This window comes from Dermacentor albipictus, chromosome 6, assembly GCF_038994185.2.
Source record: "Dermacentor albipictus isolate Rhodes 1998 colony chromosome 6, USDA_Dalb.pri_finalv2, whole genome shotgun sequence".
Taxonomy (NCBI): Eukaryota; Metazoa; Arthropoda; class Arachnida; order Ixodida; family Ixodidae; genus Dermacentor; species Dermacentor albipictus.
Window position 1 is genome coordinate 73,712,706 of NC_091826.1, and position 14,896 is coordinate 73,727,601.

At 45.5% G+C, this 14,896-nt stretch overlaps 1 protein-coding gene across 1 annotated transcript in view; it reads right to left on the reverse strand.

Annotated features, from left to right (window-relative positions):
• VGAT (vesicular GABA transporter) overlaps nucleotides 1-14,533 on the reverse strand; it is a 32,274-nt gene extending 17,741 nt beyond the window's left edge. Inside the window, exons 1-2 of the mRNA XM_070540854.1 lie at nucleotides 14,165-14,533; nucleotides 12,613-13,020 (exon numbers count right to left, since the gene is read on the reverse strand). Coding sequence (XP_070396955.1) covers nucleotides 12,613-12,756 — 144 coding nt within the window. The 5' untranslated portion in view covers nucleotides 12,757-13,020; nucleotides 14,165-14,533. The remainder of the gene's footprint in view (nucleotides 1-12,612; nucleotides 13,021-14,164) is intronic.
• Nucleotides 14,534-14,896: the final 363 nt, after the last annotated feature.

Genomic DNA, 14,896 nt, shown 5'->3' on the forward strand with positions numbered 1-14,896 from the left:
TTATTTTTTCCGTAAGGACGCGCCGAGAAAAATCCCGGCCAACTAGAGGCTAGCAGCTTCGCTGTAGTAGGTGACCTATAAAACCGTATTACACAGAAACACATTTTTTGAGCGTACATTTGCGAACGTAAGCTCTATTTTGCATCGAAAGCGCACAAAAAAATTTTTTTTTCACAACGTAGTTTTAACTCGGGACTGAAGTTGACAAAGAAACAAATTATATACTCGTTCTCCAAAGCACTGTTTCTCCAAAGTACAATTTATTTTTCTTGTGGTGAGATGTCCCGTGATTCTGGTGATCTCCAGAGAACTTTATAAGTTCAATTCCGCTGTTTCTTCTTCAGAAGAAGGATTCAGAAGAAGGATTCACTCGAGATCAGGCAATACTGGAGCATGCATGACGACATGTGACCGGCAGTCCTGCTCTGGCAAGACCCACTTCGTGACCGATTCCTTTATCGCTAGAGAACTTCGTTTGCTTGCTCGCACAACGACACAAGCTTTCTGGAGCTCTCCGGGCGTATCTAACGGCCGCCGATGTACCGCGTGTCATTTTTTTTTCTATAAACTACGAATATTGCCTGAATATCGATTAGATCTGTTAACGCGATAGCGTTGAGGGCCCCCGTGTCATGAAAATCCGGCGTCGGCGTACGGCGGTGGCATCCCGCGAGCGAAAAATTGCCGTACACATTTAGGTACATGCATATGCCACGCCTTGCTATTTGACATGCGGGTTATATTGTCACACCATACTATCACTAAAGTTGCCCACACCTTGTTTTACATTCTTGTTAGATTTATTCCTCAGAATTTTCAGAATGACAGCACACTAACAAATATCGTGAAGCAAAACACCTACAGCGCGCGCCTTTTATGTTAAATCTTCTCAGAGCGAAATATTCAAAGGACGAAACAGCCTACGAAGATGGGCCCGCGCAGGAGGCGGCGTTTCTGCCAGAAAGCCCGCCTTCGTGCATAGCGTTCGCCGCTAGCGTTTCCCGTTAAACATCACGGTTACTTAAGGTGCAGTTGCCGTGCCTATGTGAGTGATTTTTAGGAAGGGTGAAGAGATAAGTGTAGCGCCTTAATTGCACTCATCTCTTCATCTTCGTACGTTGTTTCGCACTTTTAATATTTCACTCTGAGAAGATTTAACATAAAAGGCATGCGCTGCAGGTGTTTTGTTTCACGATATTTGTTAGTGGGCTGTCGGGAAGCGTGAGAAGCAGTCAGGGATCTTTGAACGCTATCGCGTTCCACTCTTAAAGGCGAAGCTTAAATGTCCTTCATATTTTTTTCTTTCATTTGGACATTCGGCACCTACTGAAGTAATTCGGATAGCTATAGTTTACGTGAAATTAACGTACATGGTCTGTAAAATGTCATCTTTTGCTAAGTTGAAAAGATGTTACATAGATGGCTCTGCTGGATATTTGCTATACATTGTTTGGATATTTGTGTGGGGCTGACATGCGCTATAAATATGTTAAAAAGACGAAATTTTGTACATATATTTGTTTGTGTATAATATTTTTTTTAGCTTATAATGTTATTGGCAGGATGCACACTGCTCATAAAATTCCAATATTCTTGCTGAGTGAACTCAGAACTTGCGTGAAGGCCCGGCGAACTAGGGCGTTTTGCACATTGTTTATTGGATTGAACGATACATCCGCAGCAGACGCTGTGTTATAGTGTCCACTGTGCCCATATATCTTAGCCGTGCCCTCCGCCTCATTCTCTTTTCTTTAGCGTTGAGTGTACAGGCCAGAGAAATGGACTGGCCGTGATGCGCGTTGGAGTATTTAGCACAATGCTTAATAGTAACAAAATTGGGCGGTCATTTGTGAGCGCGGTGGTCTTGCTACGAGAGGGATGAAAACCAGCTTGAAAGCTGGATTACCAGTGGAACCGCTTATGTTAGAAGCAACGCTTGGTTGCTTTCTACGTGACCTTTGTGGCGCTGCCACAGCGCTCTTGAGACGACCGCCCCTATATTTAATTATTTCCTTCTGACACCAAAGTAAAGCGCTAATTTCACTGGAATCGCTTTGAAACCAACCACGGGAAACTGAATGCTCATGTCAACCGCTTTATCGGCCTTTATTTATTTAGCTTCCTACTGATTTAATGCTCTATTCTAAACGATAATTCTAGTAAGATGGCGAAAATTCCAAGCTCCCTTTGTATTCGTCGTGAAAGAGAGAGAGAGAGAGAGAGATAAGAGGAGGAAAGACAGGGAGGTTAGCCAGTGTAAGTACCGGCTGGCTACCCTGTGCTGGGGAAAGGGGTAAAGGGAATAAAAGGAGAAAGAAGAGGAAGAGGAGAAAAAAAATTAAGGAAATTCACGCAGTACCGCGATACTACGCGATACAACACTCAAAGGCGATCGCACAATTCGCATGTCCTTAAAAACTTCAGCAAAGCCCTTAAGGCCTTGAGTGCCGAAGCCCGTCTGGACCAGTGTCCTAGAGCCTTCTCCTCTGTAAAGGGGCGATTGTCCAGTTTTTCGAGCGCGGTTACGAGCACTGTTCTTGGCACTTTGTAGCTGGGACAGTCACAAAGGAGGTGCTGAATCGTCTCCTCGCAGTCGCAGGTGCCGCAAGTAGGGCTGTCGGCCATTCCAATGCGGAATGAGTAGGAGTTCGTGAATGCGACGCCGAGCCACAGGCGGCACAGAAGTGTTGCTTCCGCTCGTGGTAACCCTGGTGGTAGACGGAGTTGCAGACATGGATCCAATCTGTGGAGACGTTGGTTCGTGAACTCATTGGTGTTCCACAGATTCTGCGTGAGCTCGCGGGCGAGGGAGCGAAGACTTGTGGCTGCGTCTGTTCGTGACAGTGGTAGTGGTACAACGTGGGCACCATCGTGGGCCGATCGGGCGGCATCATCCGCATGATGATTGCCCGCAATTCCGCAGTGACCCGGTATCCACTGGTAGATGACGTCGTGCCCTTTGTTGATTGCTTGATGGTGGAGTAGTCGGATGTCTGCCACTAGTTGCATATTTGGTCCGTGGTTGAAAGGGGACATCAGACACTGGAGAGCTGCCTTCGAGTCACATAAGAGGGACCATGACTGTGACGATTTGTGACAAATAAATTCTAAAGCAGCACGGATAGCTGCGAGTTCTGCAGCCGTCGATGATGTTACGTGAGACGTCTTGAACTTGAGGGTGACAGACTCTGCGGGAATAACCACCGCTCCAGCTGAGCTATTAGAGCAGACAGAACCATCCGTGTAAACGTGGATGCGTTCTTTGTGTTTGTCATGTAGGAATGAAAGCACGGTTTGTTTGAGGGCAAAAGATGACATCTCCGTTTTCTTTTTGAGACCGGGAATATCAAGAAGAGCCTGGAGTGGATGAAGGCACCACAGCGGTAGAGATGGTCGTGCTGCAGGCGCGAAGTTTGATGGTAAAGTTCCGTGGTTGGCGGCAATAATCCTGCTAAACGCTGAACGAGGTCGAGTGGCAGGAAGGGGGGCGAGATGATGCGATGGAAGTCGCGCGAAGTGCCTGATATGCATCCTTAAAGCGTCGACTTGAAGATACGTAACGATGGGGTGGTCATGCGCGATGGCTATTGTTGCTGCCGTGGATGCACATCTGGGAAGTCCAAGGCAAATTCGTAGAGCTTGAGCTTGTACAGACTGGAGGGCACGGAGGTTGGTCTTACTGGTCCCACCCAGTACAGGTAAGCTATAGCGCAGGAAACCGAGGAACAGTGCATTATAGAGTTGGAGCATCGCACTCACAGATGCACCCCACGACTTTCCTGCAAGAAATCTGAGCACGTGAGTTATCATGAGTAATTTCCTTTTTAGGTACGAGACATGAGGACTCCAGGAGAGGTCTCGATCTATTATCACCCCCAGAAAGCGGTGCGTCTTCTCGTAGGCAATCGGATGTCCATTAATTTTGACAACGTACGGTTTCATTGCTTTGCGCGTGAAAGCGACCATAGAGCACTTCTCGGAGGACACCTCCAGGCCTCGCGCTCGAAGATAACCTGATGTTAGTGTGGCCGCTTTTTGAAGTCTGGCGCGCACCTGGGGACGCGTCGCTCCTGATGACCAAATGCATATATCGTCTGCATAGATCGACACATGGACATATTCGTCGTGAAGGAAGTGCATGTGCCCGTAAGCTAAAGCGTTGAGTGTTTGCGATGCTTGTCCTTCAGCTTTTCCTTTCGTGGAGCCTCTTTGAAAGACAATTCTAACACAGAGGAGACGGTTCGACGTTGCAGCGCTTGAATTTCCCCAAAGTCAGAGCATGTGCTGAACTTTATCCATGGAACTTGCGATAGTTATCTACGGTTTTCTTGGTTATAGACAGCTCAAGAATGCTGACTATGCTCTCTTGTGATGTCACGAACGCTGCCACGTTGCCCAAGGCGCAAAACTGTTAGCTGTGGCTCGTCATGACCTCATTGCAAAGCACGGGAACAAGCATGTAGCAGTCAAAATGTGAGCACGCATACATGTACGTTCTGAGATATATGTACATTGCATATTCATGTGAAATTGGTTAGCAAAGTGGCAGTATCGTTCAAGTCTCCTCTGTTCAAGACATCTTTCTTTCTTTGTTTCTTTCTTTCTTTATTTTTGTAATTGATTCACGACAGAAACTGGGAAGAGTATTTGCTTTCCTTAGTGTAGAGGTCAACAAGTGGTAGACATATTCGTGTAAAATTGGTTAGCAAAGTGGCTGTACCATCCAAGTCTCCGCTCTTCAAAAGATCTTTCTTTTTTCTTTCTTTCTCTCTCTCTTTATTTCTGTAATTGATTCAGGACGGAAATTGGGGAATAGTATTTACTTTCCTTAGTGTAGAGGTCAACAAGTGGTAGACATATTCACGTAAAATTGGTTAGCAAAGTTAGTCTCGTTCAAGACTCCGCTCTTCAAAACATCAATCTTTTTTTCTTTCTTTCTGCCTTTCTTTCCTTTTGTAATTGATTCAGGACAGAAATTGGGGAAGAGTATTTGCTTTCCTTAGTGTAGAGGTCTACAAATGGTAGACATATTCGTTTAAAATTGGTTAGCAAAGTGGTTGTATTGTTCAAGTCTCCGCTCTTAAAAACATCTTTCTTTTTTCTTTCTTTCTCTCTTTCTGTCTCTTTCTTTCTGTAATCGATTCTGAACAGAAATTGGGGAAGAGTACTTGCTTTCCTTAGTGTAGAGGTCAACAATTGGTAGACACGTATAAAATTGGTTAGCAAAGTGGCTGTATCGTTCAAGTCTCCGCTTTTCACATCTTTCTTTCTTTTTTCCTTTCTTTCTCTCTTTCTTTCTGTAAATGATTCAGAACAGAAATTGGAGAAGAGTATCTGCTTTCCTTAGTGTAGAAGTCAACAAGTGGTAGACATGAAAGACATGCTGCGACTCGTTCGTTACGTGATGACTTTTGTCTGTAAACTTCCTGCTGTCCATTTTGCCTTGTTCGCACTGCTCACACTCCGTTGTGGTCTCTAGATGATGAAGGGTTAGCGTACGCATTCTCAGGGAACCTCTGATGCTAGAATTGTTCGTAAGAGCAAATGTCTGTCAAGCCTTAAGCTGGACATATCATTAGCGAACGCGAAGTGCTAATAACAGGTCGTACTTATGGACGAAAACTTTGTGAATTCGGCGTCGAACGTTTTCATGTTCTAGATTTCTGCTCAATAGCAAGGCTGTGCTAAGCGTTGACTTAGCTTGGCCTTGCCTAAGCGGTGTAGCTCGGCATACTTGTGACTTGAGTGCGTTGTGTTTCTACTCACTCTTTTCAGTTTTTTTTTTTTGCTCCATACTTCTTCTGTCTTAGCTACGATTATTTTGTGAATGCGGCTTTTGACATACACGTTTCTTGCGTTCTCGTAAGCTAATACACAATTGTCTTGGTAACTTAGTGAGAAAGTTGCTAAATTTACCTACCGCTTCAGTCACAACAAGGTTTTTAGAAGTCCTACCAGCTTTTTTTAGTTCTTTGGCGACCTTTTCTGGTTCAGTCAGTTTTCTCGTTCAGTCGCGCTTATACACTCTATCATGGATTCTAACTAACTAGCCCGCCAACGTGTTTTAACCAGTGAGCTGCCCTGTTAAAATTTCTCGATTTTGGCCAAGATGCGTCATCATGATCATCATAATCGTTGTTGTCGTCGTCGTCGTCATAGTCGTCGTCGTCGTCGTCATCATCATCATCATAATCATCATCATCATCATCATAATACCATTTATGTCCACTGCAGGACGAGGGCCTCTCCCTGCGATCTCCAAATAACCCTGCCCTGCGCCAACCGATTCCAACTAGCACCCGCAAATTTCCTAATTTCGTCGCACCACTTAGTCTTCTGCCGTCCTCTACTGCGCTTCCCTTCTCTTGGTGCCCATTCTGTCACCCTCATGGTCCAATGGTTGTCTAATCTGCGCATTACATGACCTGCCCAGTGCCATTTTTTTTCTTAATGTTTATTAGAATATCGTCTATACCCCTTTGCTCTCTGATCCAAACCGCTCTCTTTCTGTCTCTTAAAGTTATGCCTAGCATTCTTCGTTCCATCGCTCTTTGCGTGGTCGCTTAACTTGTTCTCAAGCTTCTTTGTCACTCTCTAAGTCTTTGCGCCATATGTCAGCGCCAGTAAAATGCACTGATTGTATACGTTCCTTTTCAACGATAACGGTAAGCCCCCAGTCAGGAGCTCACGACGTCTGCCGTATGCGATCTAACCCATTTTTATTCTTCTGTGAATTTCCATATCATGGTCAGGGTCCCCTGTGATTAGTAGACCTACGTAAACGTACTCCTTCACAGACTCTAGAGGCTGACTTGCGATCTTGAACTCTTGTTCCCTTGCCCGATTATTTATCATTATCTTTGTCTTCTGCGTATTACTCTTCAGCCCCACTCTTACGTTCTCCCGGTTAAGGTCTTCAATCATTTATTGTAACTCGTCCGCAGGGTTGCTGAATAGAACAATGTCGTCGGCAAACCGAAGGTTACTGAGGTATTTGCCGTCGATCCTTACTCCTAAACCTTTCCAGTTTAATAGCTTGAAGACTTCTTCCAAGCACGCAGTGAATAGCATTGGAGAGATTGTGTCTCCTTGTCTGACGTCTTTCTTTATAGGTATCTTCCTACTTGTGTAGAATTAAGGTGGCTGTGGAATCACTGTAGATATTTTCCACGGGATTTACGTAAGCTGCCTGTACTCCTTGATTACGCAAGGCCTCTATGGCTGCTGGTATCTCTACTGAATCAAAGGCTTTTTCGTAATCTATGAAAGCCATATAGAGAGGCTTATTGTACTCCGCGGATTTCTCGATAACCTGATTAATGACATGGATGTTATCCATTGTACAGTATCCCTTCCTTAAGCCCGCCTGTTTCCTTGGTTGACTAAAGCCCAGTGTTGCCCTTATTTTGGTAAATATTTTATATGATACTGGGAGTGAGCTAATGGGCCTATAATTTTTCAATTCTTTAACGTCTCCCTCTTTGTGGATTAGTATAATTTTCGCATTCTTCCAGTTTTCTGGGACCATTGTAGTCGATAGACACTTCGTATAGAGAGCCGCCAGTTTTCCTAGCATTATGTCTCCTCCATCTTTGATTAAATCGACTGCATTCCATCCTCTCCTGCCGCTTTTCCCCGTTTCATGCCTTGCAAGGCCCTTCTGACCTCATCTCTAGTTATAGGAGGAGTTTCTGTACACTTTTCATTATAGTTTCGAATAGAGTACTCCTAAGTCAACTGGGTACTGTACAGGTCAGTATAGGATTGTTCAGCAGCTATATTATACCTTCGAGATTGCTGATGATATTACCCTGCTTATCTTTCAGTGCATACGTCTTGGTTTGTCCTATGCCAAGTTTCCTTCTCACTGATTTCAGGCTGCGTCCATTTTTTACGACCTCTTCAGTCTTTCTCACGTTATAGCTTCGAATATCACTTATTTTCGCCTTGTTGATCAATTTTGAACATTTTTATTCTTTGTCGTTTCTTCATTAGGTCTTTTGTTACTTGGGAGAGCTTACCTACTGGTTGCTTTGGTGCCTTGCATCGCACTTCAATTACTGCCTCTGAAGCCAGCCTCGTTACGGTTTCATTCATTACCTGTATGTCATCATCATCATCTCTCTGTTCTAAGGCTGCATATTTGTTTGCAAGTACCAGCCTAAATTTGTCTGCTTTTACACTTACTGCCTCTGAGTTGACCTGTTTTTTTCTTAACCAATTTTACTCTTTCTTTGTTCAAATTGAGGTGAATCCTGGCCGTCACTAGCCTATGATCACTGCACTTTACCCTACCTATCACTTCTACATCCTGCACTATGCTGGGATCGGCAGAAAGTATGAAATGAATTTCATTTCTTGTTTCCCCATTAGGGCTTTTCCAGTTCTATTTTCTGTTGCTACGTTTCTTGAAAAAGCTGTTTATTATTCTCAGCTTATTCCTTTCTGTGAATTCTACCAGCATCTCTCTCCTAGCGTTTCTAGAATCGACACCGTTGTTGCCAGTTGCCTGTTCCCCCGCCTGCTTTCCCCCCTTTTGCATTGAAGTCCCCCATTACTACTGAAAACCGCGTTTGCACTTTTCTCATCGCTAATTCAACATCTTCATAAAACTTATCTACTTCCTCATCTTCGTGACTGGACGTTGCAGCGTAGTTTGTACTACCTTTATTCTATACCTGTTATTGCGTTTGATTACGACTACAGCTACCCTCTCGTTGATGCTGTAGAATTCGTCAATGTTGCCCGCTATGTCCTCATGGATTAGTAATCCTACCCCGTATTGCTTCTTATCCGGGAGACCTCTATAGCAGAGGACATGGCCGTTATTCAGCAATGTGTAGGCCTCACCAGTTCTTCTAATCTCACTAAGGCCGATAATATCCCAAACAAGGTCTGATGGTTCTTCGAAGAGTCCCGCTGAGCTAGCCTCACTCGAAAGGGTTCGGGTGTTAAACGTTGCAAGGGTCAGTTTATGCCGATGACCATATATATGCTCCTCGTGATGAATTTCCGGATTTCCGCCACTTCTTCTTTATTTTAGATTTAAATAAAGAAAAGAGACGTAGTCACCTTATAATCGTGACGGCAACTTCTTTTCGCATAGCGGAAACAATAATATAAAATAGATATGTAAGAAAATGAAAAGAAACCACGTCATAGGGTCAGAAATCCACAGAACACAGTCCTATACACCCATGGACATAACAATATCAAAGTCAAATGCAAGTTGTACCACAATGAGTTTGCAAACAAAGTCGCAAACACACACAAAGGGCCGTGATGTAGACTGCGACGAGCATATACACAGATGAGGAATTACACAGAGTTAAAGTAATGCAAGCACAGAATACAAAAGCAGTATAACACACAATATACAAGCACTAATAATTACAAATAATAAAAGCAAGTTATAGTAACGCCCTGTGACTTTTCAGTGCAATATCTAGTACTTGTTAAGGATGTCTATCTCTTCTCAAAAATGTTCAAGTGCGTTCAATGCTTTTCGCTGTGTTATTTTCGATGGCCATGGGACCAGCAATTTTGCGAATGAGAATTTTGCGACGTTGCCGCCACTTCTTACGAAAGTGGCAGAAACATCGCGAATACGAAGAAGCAGAAGGCTGGCGCAGTGGTTGGCCTCGGACCTGTTAATCCGGGCCTCGGACCTCGGACTCATCCACAGGCTCAAAGAATAACGAAGAAGACGTCTGTGAACGATTGAAACACATAAAAGACAGAATTCCGAGCACAGCTTTATCATTATCGTGAATATTGTTTAGCGACTTCTCGCTAATAAAATGGGCTGTTTTGAGCCGCGACTTCGCGTGCTTGTTAACAAAAATAGTTACCAACGCTACATAAAAACAAGGACAGTTAGAACAGTGATAACGACAACAACAAAGCACCGCGAATAAAAGAAAGGTGCACTATTTTCTTGTAGTCCTAGTATAGGCTTGCGAAAAAAATATGAATAAATAACGGTTGTCTAGTCAAGGCCATGTAACATTAAAATCAGCGCCTTGGAGCCACGAAGAAGCTTGTGCGCACTATGCTCCTGTAGCATTAATAATTATGTTCGGTTATGAACAGGCTCTGGATACTGAAGAGACATGAACAACTGCGAAACGTTCCGATGGCTGCACCCGGCCCGTTGAGCTTAGTTATGAACAGGATACCGAACCCATAACTTGACCAAAGACCGAAAACCAGAACGTTTTCTTTTTTATAACCCCAGATATACAGCAGCGATAAGAAATTTTTTCCACGACCTTGAAACGAATCCGAAAAGAAAGAGATTGCGGTTATTGTTTCAGGTTGGCCTCCCCATATGGAGCTCTTATGAAGCAGATAAATAAATAAAGCATCGTCGTCATGATGGCGACGATGATCGATGGAGCTCTTTATGTATCTGCTCAACTGTGGTGCTCATCATTTGCATATAATCACGGGCGTATATCCATTTTGCAAGTAACAGTGCCGTTAGTGTGGTTAGCTCGTCGGGGGTGGCAGGAATGTTAGTCATACACTCGTGAGCAATAAAGGCAATAAAGCAATAAAATTAGACATCCACACTAACGTAGCTAATTGCTACAAAGGAAGCCCATACGGGTTCCTCGAAAGAAAAGCCTCGCAGTTGAAGAAAAATTAGTCCTGGTCCGAGACTCGAACCCGGGACCACCGCCTTTCCGGGGCAGCCGCTCTACCATCTGAGCTAACCAGGCGGCTAGCAGATGGCAGGGCGAAGTCAAATTTGTCAACAACTCGGAGCAAAGGCAAGAGTTTGACGTAATAGAACCATATGGGTTTCCTTTGTAGCAATTAGCTACGTTTGGGTAATTTTCCCTTTATTGATTACCTCTCTCCACCTTGCGGGCTTCCGCAGAACTATTACGCCATGCTCGTGGGCGTTTGAAACTGATGACTGGCTAATAGTTCACCGATAATCAGAGACCTATGTGAGAGAGAGAAACGAAGAGGGAAAGGTAGGGAGGTTGAGCAAGGACATGCCCGGTTGGCTACCCTACATAGACTTATGTAATCGCTGAAACGAAGAACCGCTGCCCAGCTCTGTTGTCACGTTTGCTCAGACTGGTACGTAAACTGAAGCGGGCGCGATAGAAAGAGTGTATTTCTTCTGAGGTGTAAGTCCATAGTGTGATTTCTTCTAAATACTTTGCCACGAGGCACTGCGCACGTACTTTTTAAGAATATTTCGGTGCTGTTCAGGATTAACTTATGCCGTTTTGATTTAAATGCTTCTTAAGTTATACGAAAGGAGCACACACTAGTTCCAACCGCTTTGAATGGTTATTGTTTATCTTGTGAATTGCTTTTTTATTTGTTGTTTTAGCTGAAGTAGAACAAGAACTGGAACAAAAAATGCTTCACTTCGATTAACCTGCTCTAAATCTAAAGGTCATGGTTGTTTATTAGCATCTTCAACAAGCATCTTCGGCGTCAAGAATGCCCGACTAATTTTGTTCACTCGATTTTTTTTACAACGTCACCGTAATCGGTGTGCTCAACAGCAATGTCGAAAATGGTAAAATCAGAGGAAAGCAGGCCGGCGAAGAATTTTCACCTGAGCTTCTCCGCGGTGGATACAACTGCGGTATAGCTGTAGGTAGCAGTCGACACATGTCTGAGCCACATTTTCGTATTCGTGACATATCAAGATAATCTTTATATAGACGTCGTACACCCCCTAAAGATTAAACTGGGAGGTTCAGAGAAAGAAATACTTTAATGAAAGCTGGCGACGTTAGCGTAGCCTGATTCTAGATAACTAGAGTGAAAGATGAAAAATAAATAAGGTGGTAGAAAGCAAGATTAAGTAAATGTATGCAGTATAGCTTGATGCTTAAGATGTACGAGAACATTCACTAACAATGAAAAGATATACAACATAAAGAAAGAACTTGAAAGCGCTCTCCAATAAAAGGAATACGTGAACGGAAAAGGTTATGCTGGACATATGGACCCTATTACATTAAAAAAAAAGTAAAACCGCTTTGCTCTGCCGCAAATCTGACCCTGCGCTCCCTAACGGTCCGAGAACAGATTGCGGTTCGAGGTGGTGTGCATTGTGACTTAGGTTTAGCGAGCTCTTAGGTTGTTCTTGAACTCCTGAATTTCGGGGCTAAATGTAACCAAGGCCACTCCAAGGCTGCTAATATGCTCTAATGGGGGAATTGAGGAAAGGGGGGGGGTGAATTTAATTTTGGCCACCTGTGGTTCTACAACTTCCTCGGCATGCGCCCAAAACATGGTACGCTGTAGTGCCTTTTGCATTCACTCTGCATCGGAAATACGCGGCCTCGATCCACTGGTCCACCACACGGCGCCGAACCCACGACCTCAACGTTCAGCAGCAGAAAGCCATGGCCACTGACTGAGCCAGCACCACGGGCGGCGCGTAATGAACACGTAAGGAGGGTAAAATTGCATGTTAACGCGAAATTTTACAGGTCACAGACTTCCAACTTTTATCCGTGAATATATTGTGTCACGAAAAAACCGCCCTTTCTTTTTTGGCTTTCGTAACTGAGCCGCACGTGCAAGCTAGAACACGAACGCATCTCATCGATGCTCAGCGCTCGGGCGTCTTACCTGAAAATTTGAGAGTTCGGTGTCGTTCCCTTGCTTGGCGAAATGTAGCTGCTCTCCCGAGTTTTCTTCCCCACATGCTCCGGGCATGTACGATCGGGCTTTCTGTATGAAGCCCGTCACTTTGTAGATTATCTGGTCGGCCATGTTGTAGGTTTCTTTCTCAGTCCCAAACTCCACACACAGATCGACGGCAAACTCTTAGTCCTTCCGGTTGTACCGGGTCCTTTCCCTGTAGAGAGCTCGGGGAAGATGCTTGTATTCCAATTTTATTCCAGAGCACGAGTGGATTCCCTGTCCGCTTCTGTCCTGGGCGGGGATTAGTTTCCAACCGAGCTGGGGACGCCACGACCCGTAAGGCAGGTTCCTGGGGACAGTTCAGGTTTCGAAGATTGTCGAGATCGGAAGCAGCTGCGAACATAACCCATCCCCCACCATTCGGATGAAGCAAACGCATCGTCATCATCAACAACAACACCATCCCCCAACATCAATACGTCAAATGACACCATCTTGTTTTCAAGCAAGTTTTCTCATTTCATCTCACTAGGCATATTTGTCTGCCTTCCTAGACTGCAAGTCTTTTTTTTTTCCTTGGCGCACATTCTGCGACAGTAATAGAAAATCGGTTATCTGTTTTACGTGCTACATTTCCTGCCCAACTCCAATCTACACTATTCCCATTTGTTCTCACAATCCACACCGCTGTCTTCCAGTCTTTCAGTATTGTTACGCCTATAATATTTTGTTGGATTGCTCGCCGCGCGCCCCTTAACTATTATCAAGCCTTTTAGTTAACCTCCCAGTTGCGCTCCAACATGTTAGTACTGGTAGAACGGAATGAATGCACACTTTTATTTTGTCAAGAGTAGAGAGAGGTAAGCCGGTCGTAATCGTCGTGAAGCAGGCACATATGCTCCAGCAAGGATGTCTCGTCTGTGACATGCCAACTTATCCCGGGAACCTGTAATCGTCGACGAAACTCCTGAGAGCTCAGCTTTCGGTCCCCGCTTTTATTCAGAAATTCCAAAATATTTAGAGCGAAGGTGGAACGTCAATGTTATCTTCACGTGCATGTGTGCAAGCGGCACTGCGACTGTCGGAGCAAGCCTTAAGTAGTTGAATGCGTGCGAATCGTGATAAAACTTTCTAGGCTTTTATACGGCATTCCAGGTTCCGCGAAAAGTAAAAAAAAAATTTCATTTGAATTTCGAGCGTTTGAACGACGCTAGGATCTACATTTGGCGTAACGCCGCTCACGCAGGCGGTCCCCGAAAACATGTCGTCGTGCCATCGCGAATAATAAAAGACAAATAAAAATAACGACAAAGGAAGCGGCATGCGGGAAACAGGTTGCATACTTGCAGAGAACAAGGGCTCGGCTTTCCGCATAATGAAAGGGAGGGGGCGAACAAGAAATGAGTAATTTCCTATACTCCTGCGAAACTCGAAAGTCCTAACCATACTGCAACTTCTGCAATGAACCAGGCGCCACCCCCGCAGGATTACGCTCTGCGGGTCCATGACGAAGCGCAACGAGCGGGGCCACACTCACGTTCATCTTCCAGAGCAGAGCGGGTGTCGGCGACTCCTCACAGCGCTCCTGCGCTCCATCGTGGATGATGCCCAGTGGTGAGGTGCGGTTGCTCACGCGTATGTCGAGGTTCGTCGAGGAAGAACCCGCGGCTAGCCTTCCAACGTCGCACACGGGATGCAAGGTGTCTCCCGCTGCTGTAGGCACTCGCGGCTCTGGCCGGGAGGGATTCGGGGTCCGTATCACGCGACTGTAGGCGAACAGGAGATCCTCCTCGCCTCTCCCACCCCCGCCGCAGCCGACCCTACTGCCCGGCGGCGTGGAATTCTTGCGCGGTGCCCCTACGACGTCCCCGGCCACTCATTTGCACGAACCTTCGTTAAAAGATGCCTTGTCCGGTGATGGCTGTTGGTCCTCGAACGGAATCGTCGGCTTTCCCCACCCTCGTTATTTTTTTTTCTGTCGTCCTTTCTCCGCCGTTCCTCGGGTGCAGCTTCGTGCGTCCACCTCCGTTTCCTTTTTTTCCCCCTGACCTCCTTTCCCGCTCACATCCCTTCTCTGCATGCATCCTCTCGGGTCCTCCCCAGCGAAGTGCCAGTTCCCTCTGCTCTCCCCCCCGGGCGCGGCGAGCTGACGACGCCGGCTCGGGAGCCCTCCTCCTTCGCGCTCCAATCTGCGCATGCTCCAACTCGGCGAAGTTTGCGGCCGACGGTCCGCGGAGTCGGCTGCGCGGAGTTTTTCGCGGCGGTGGCA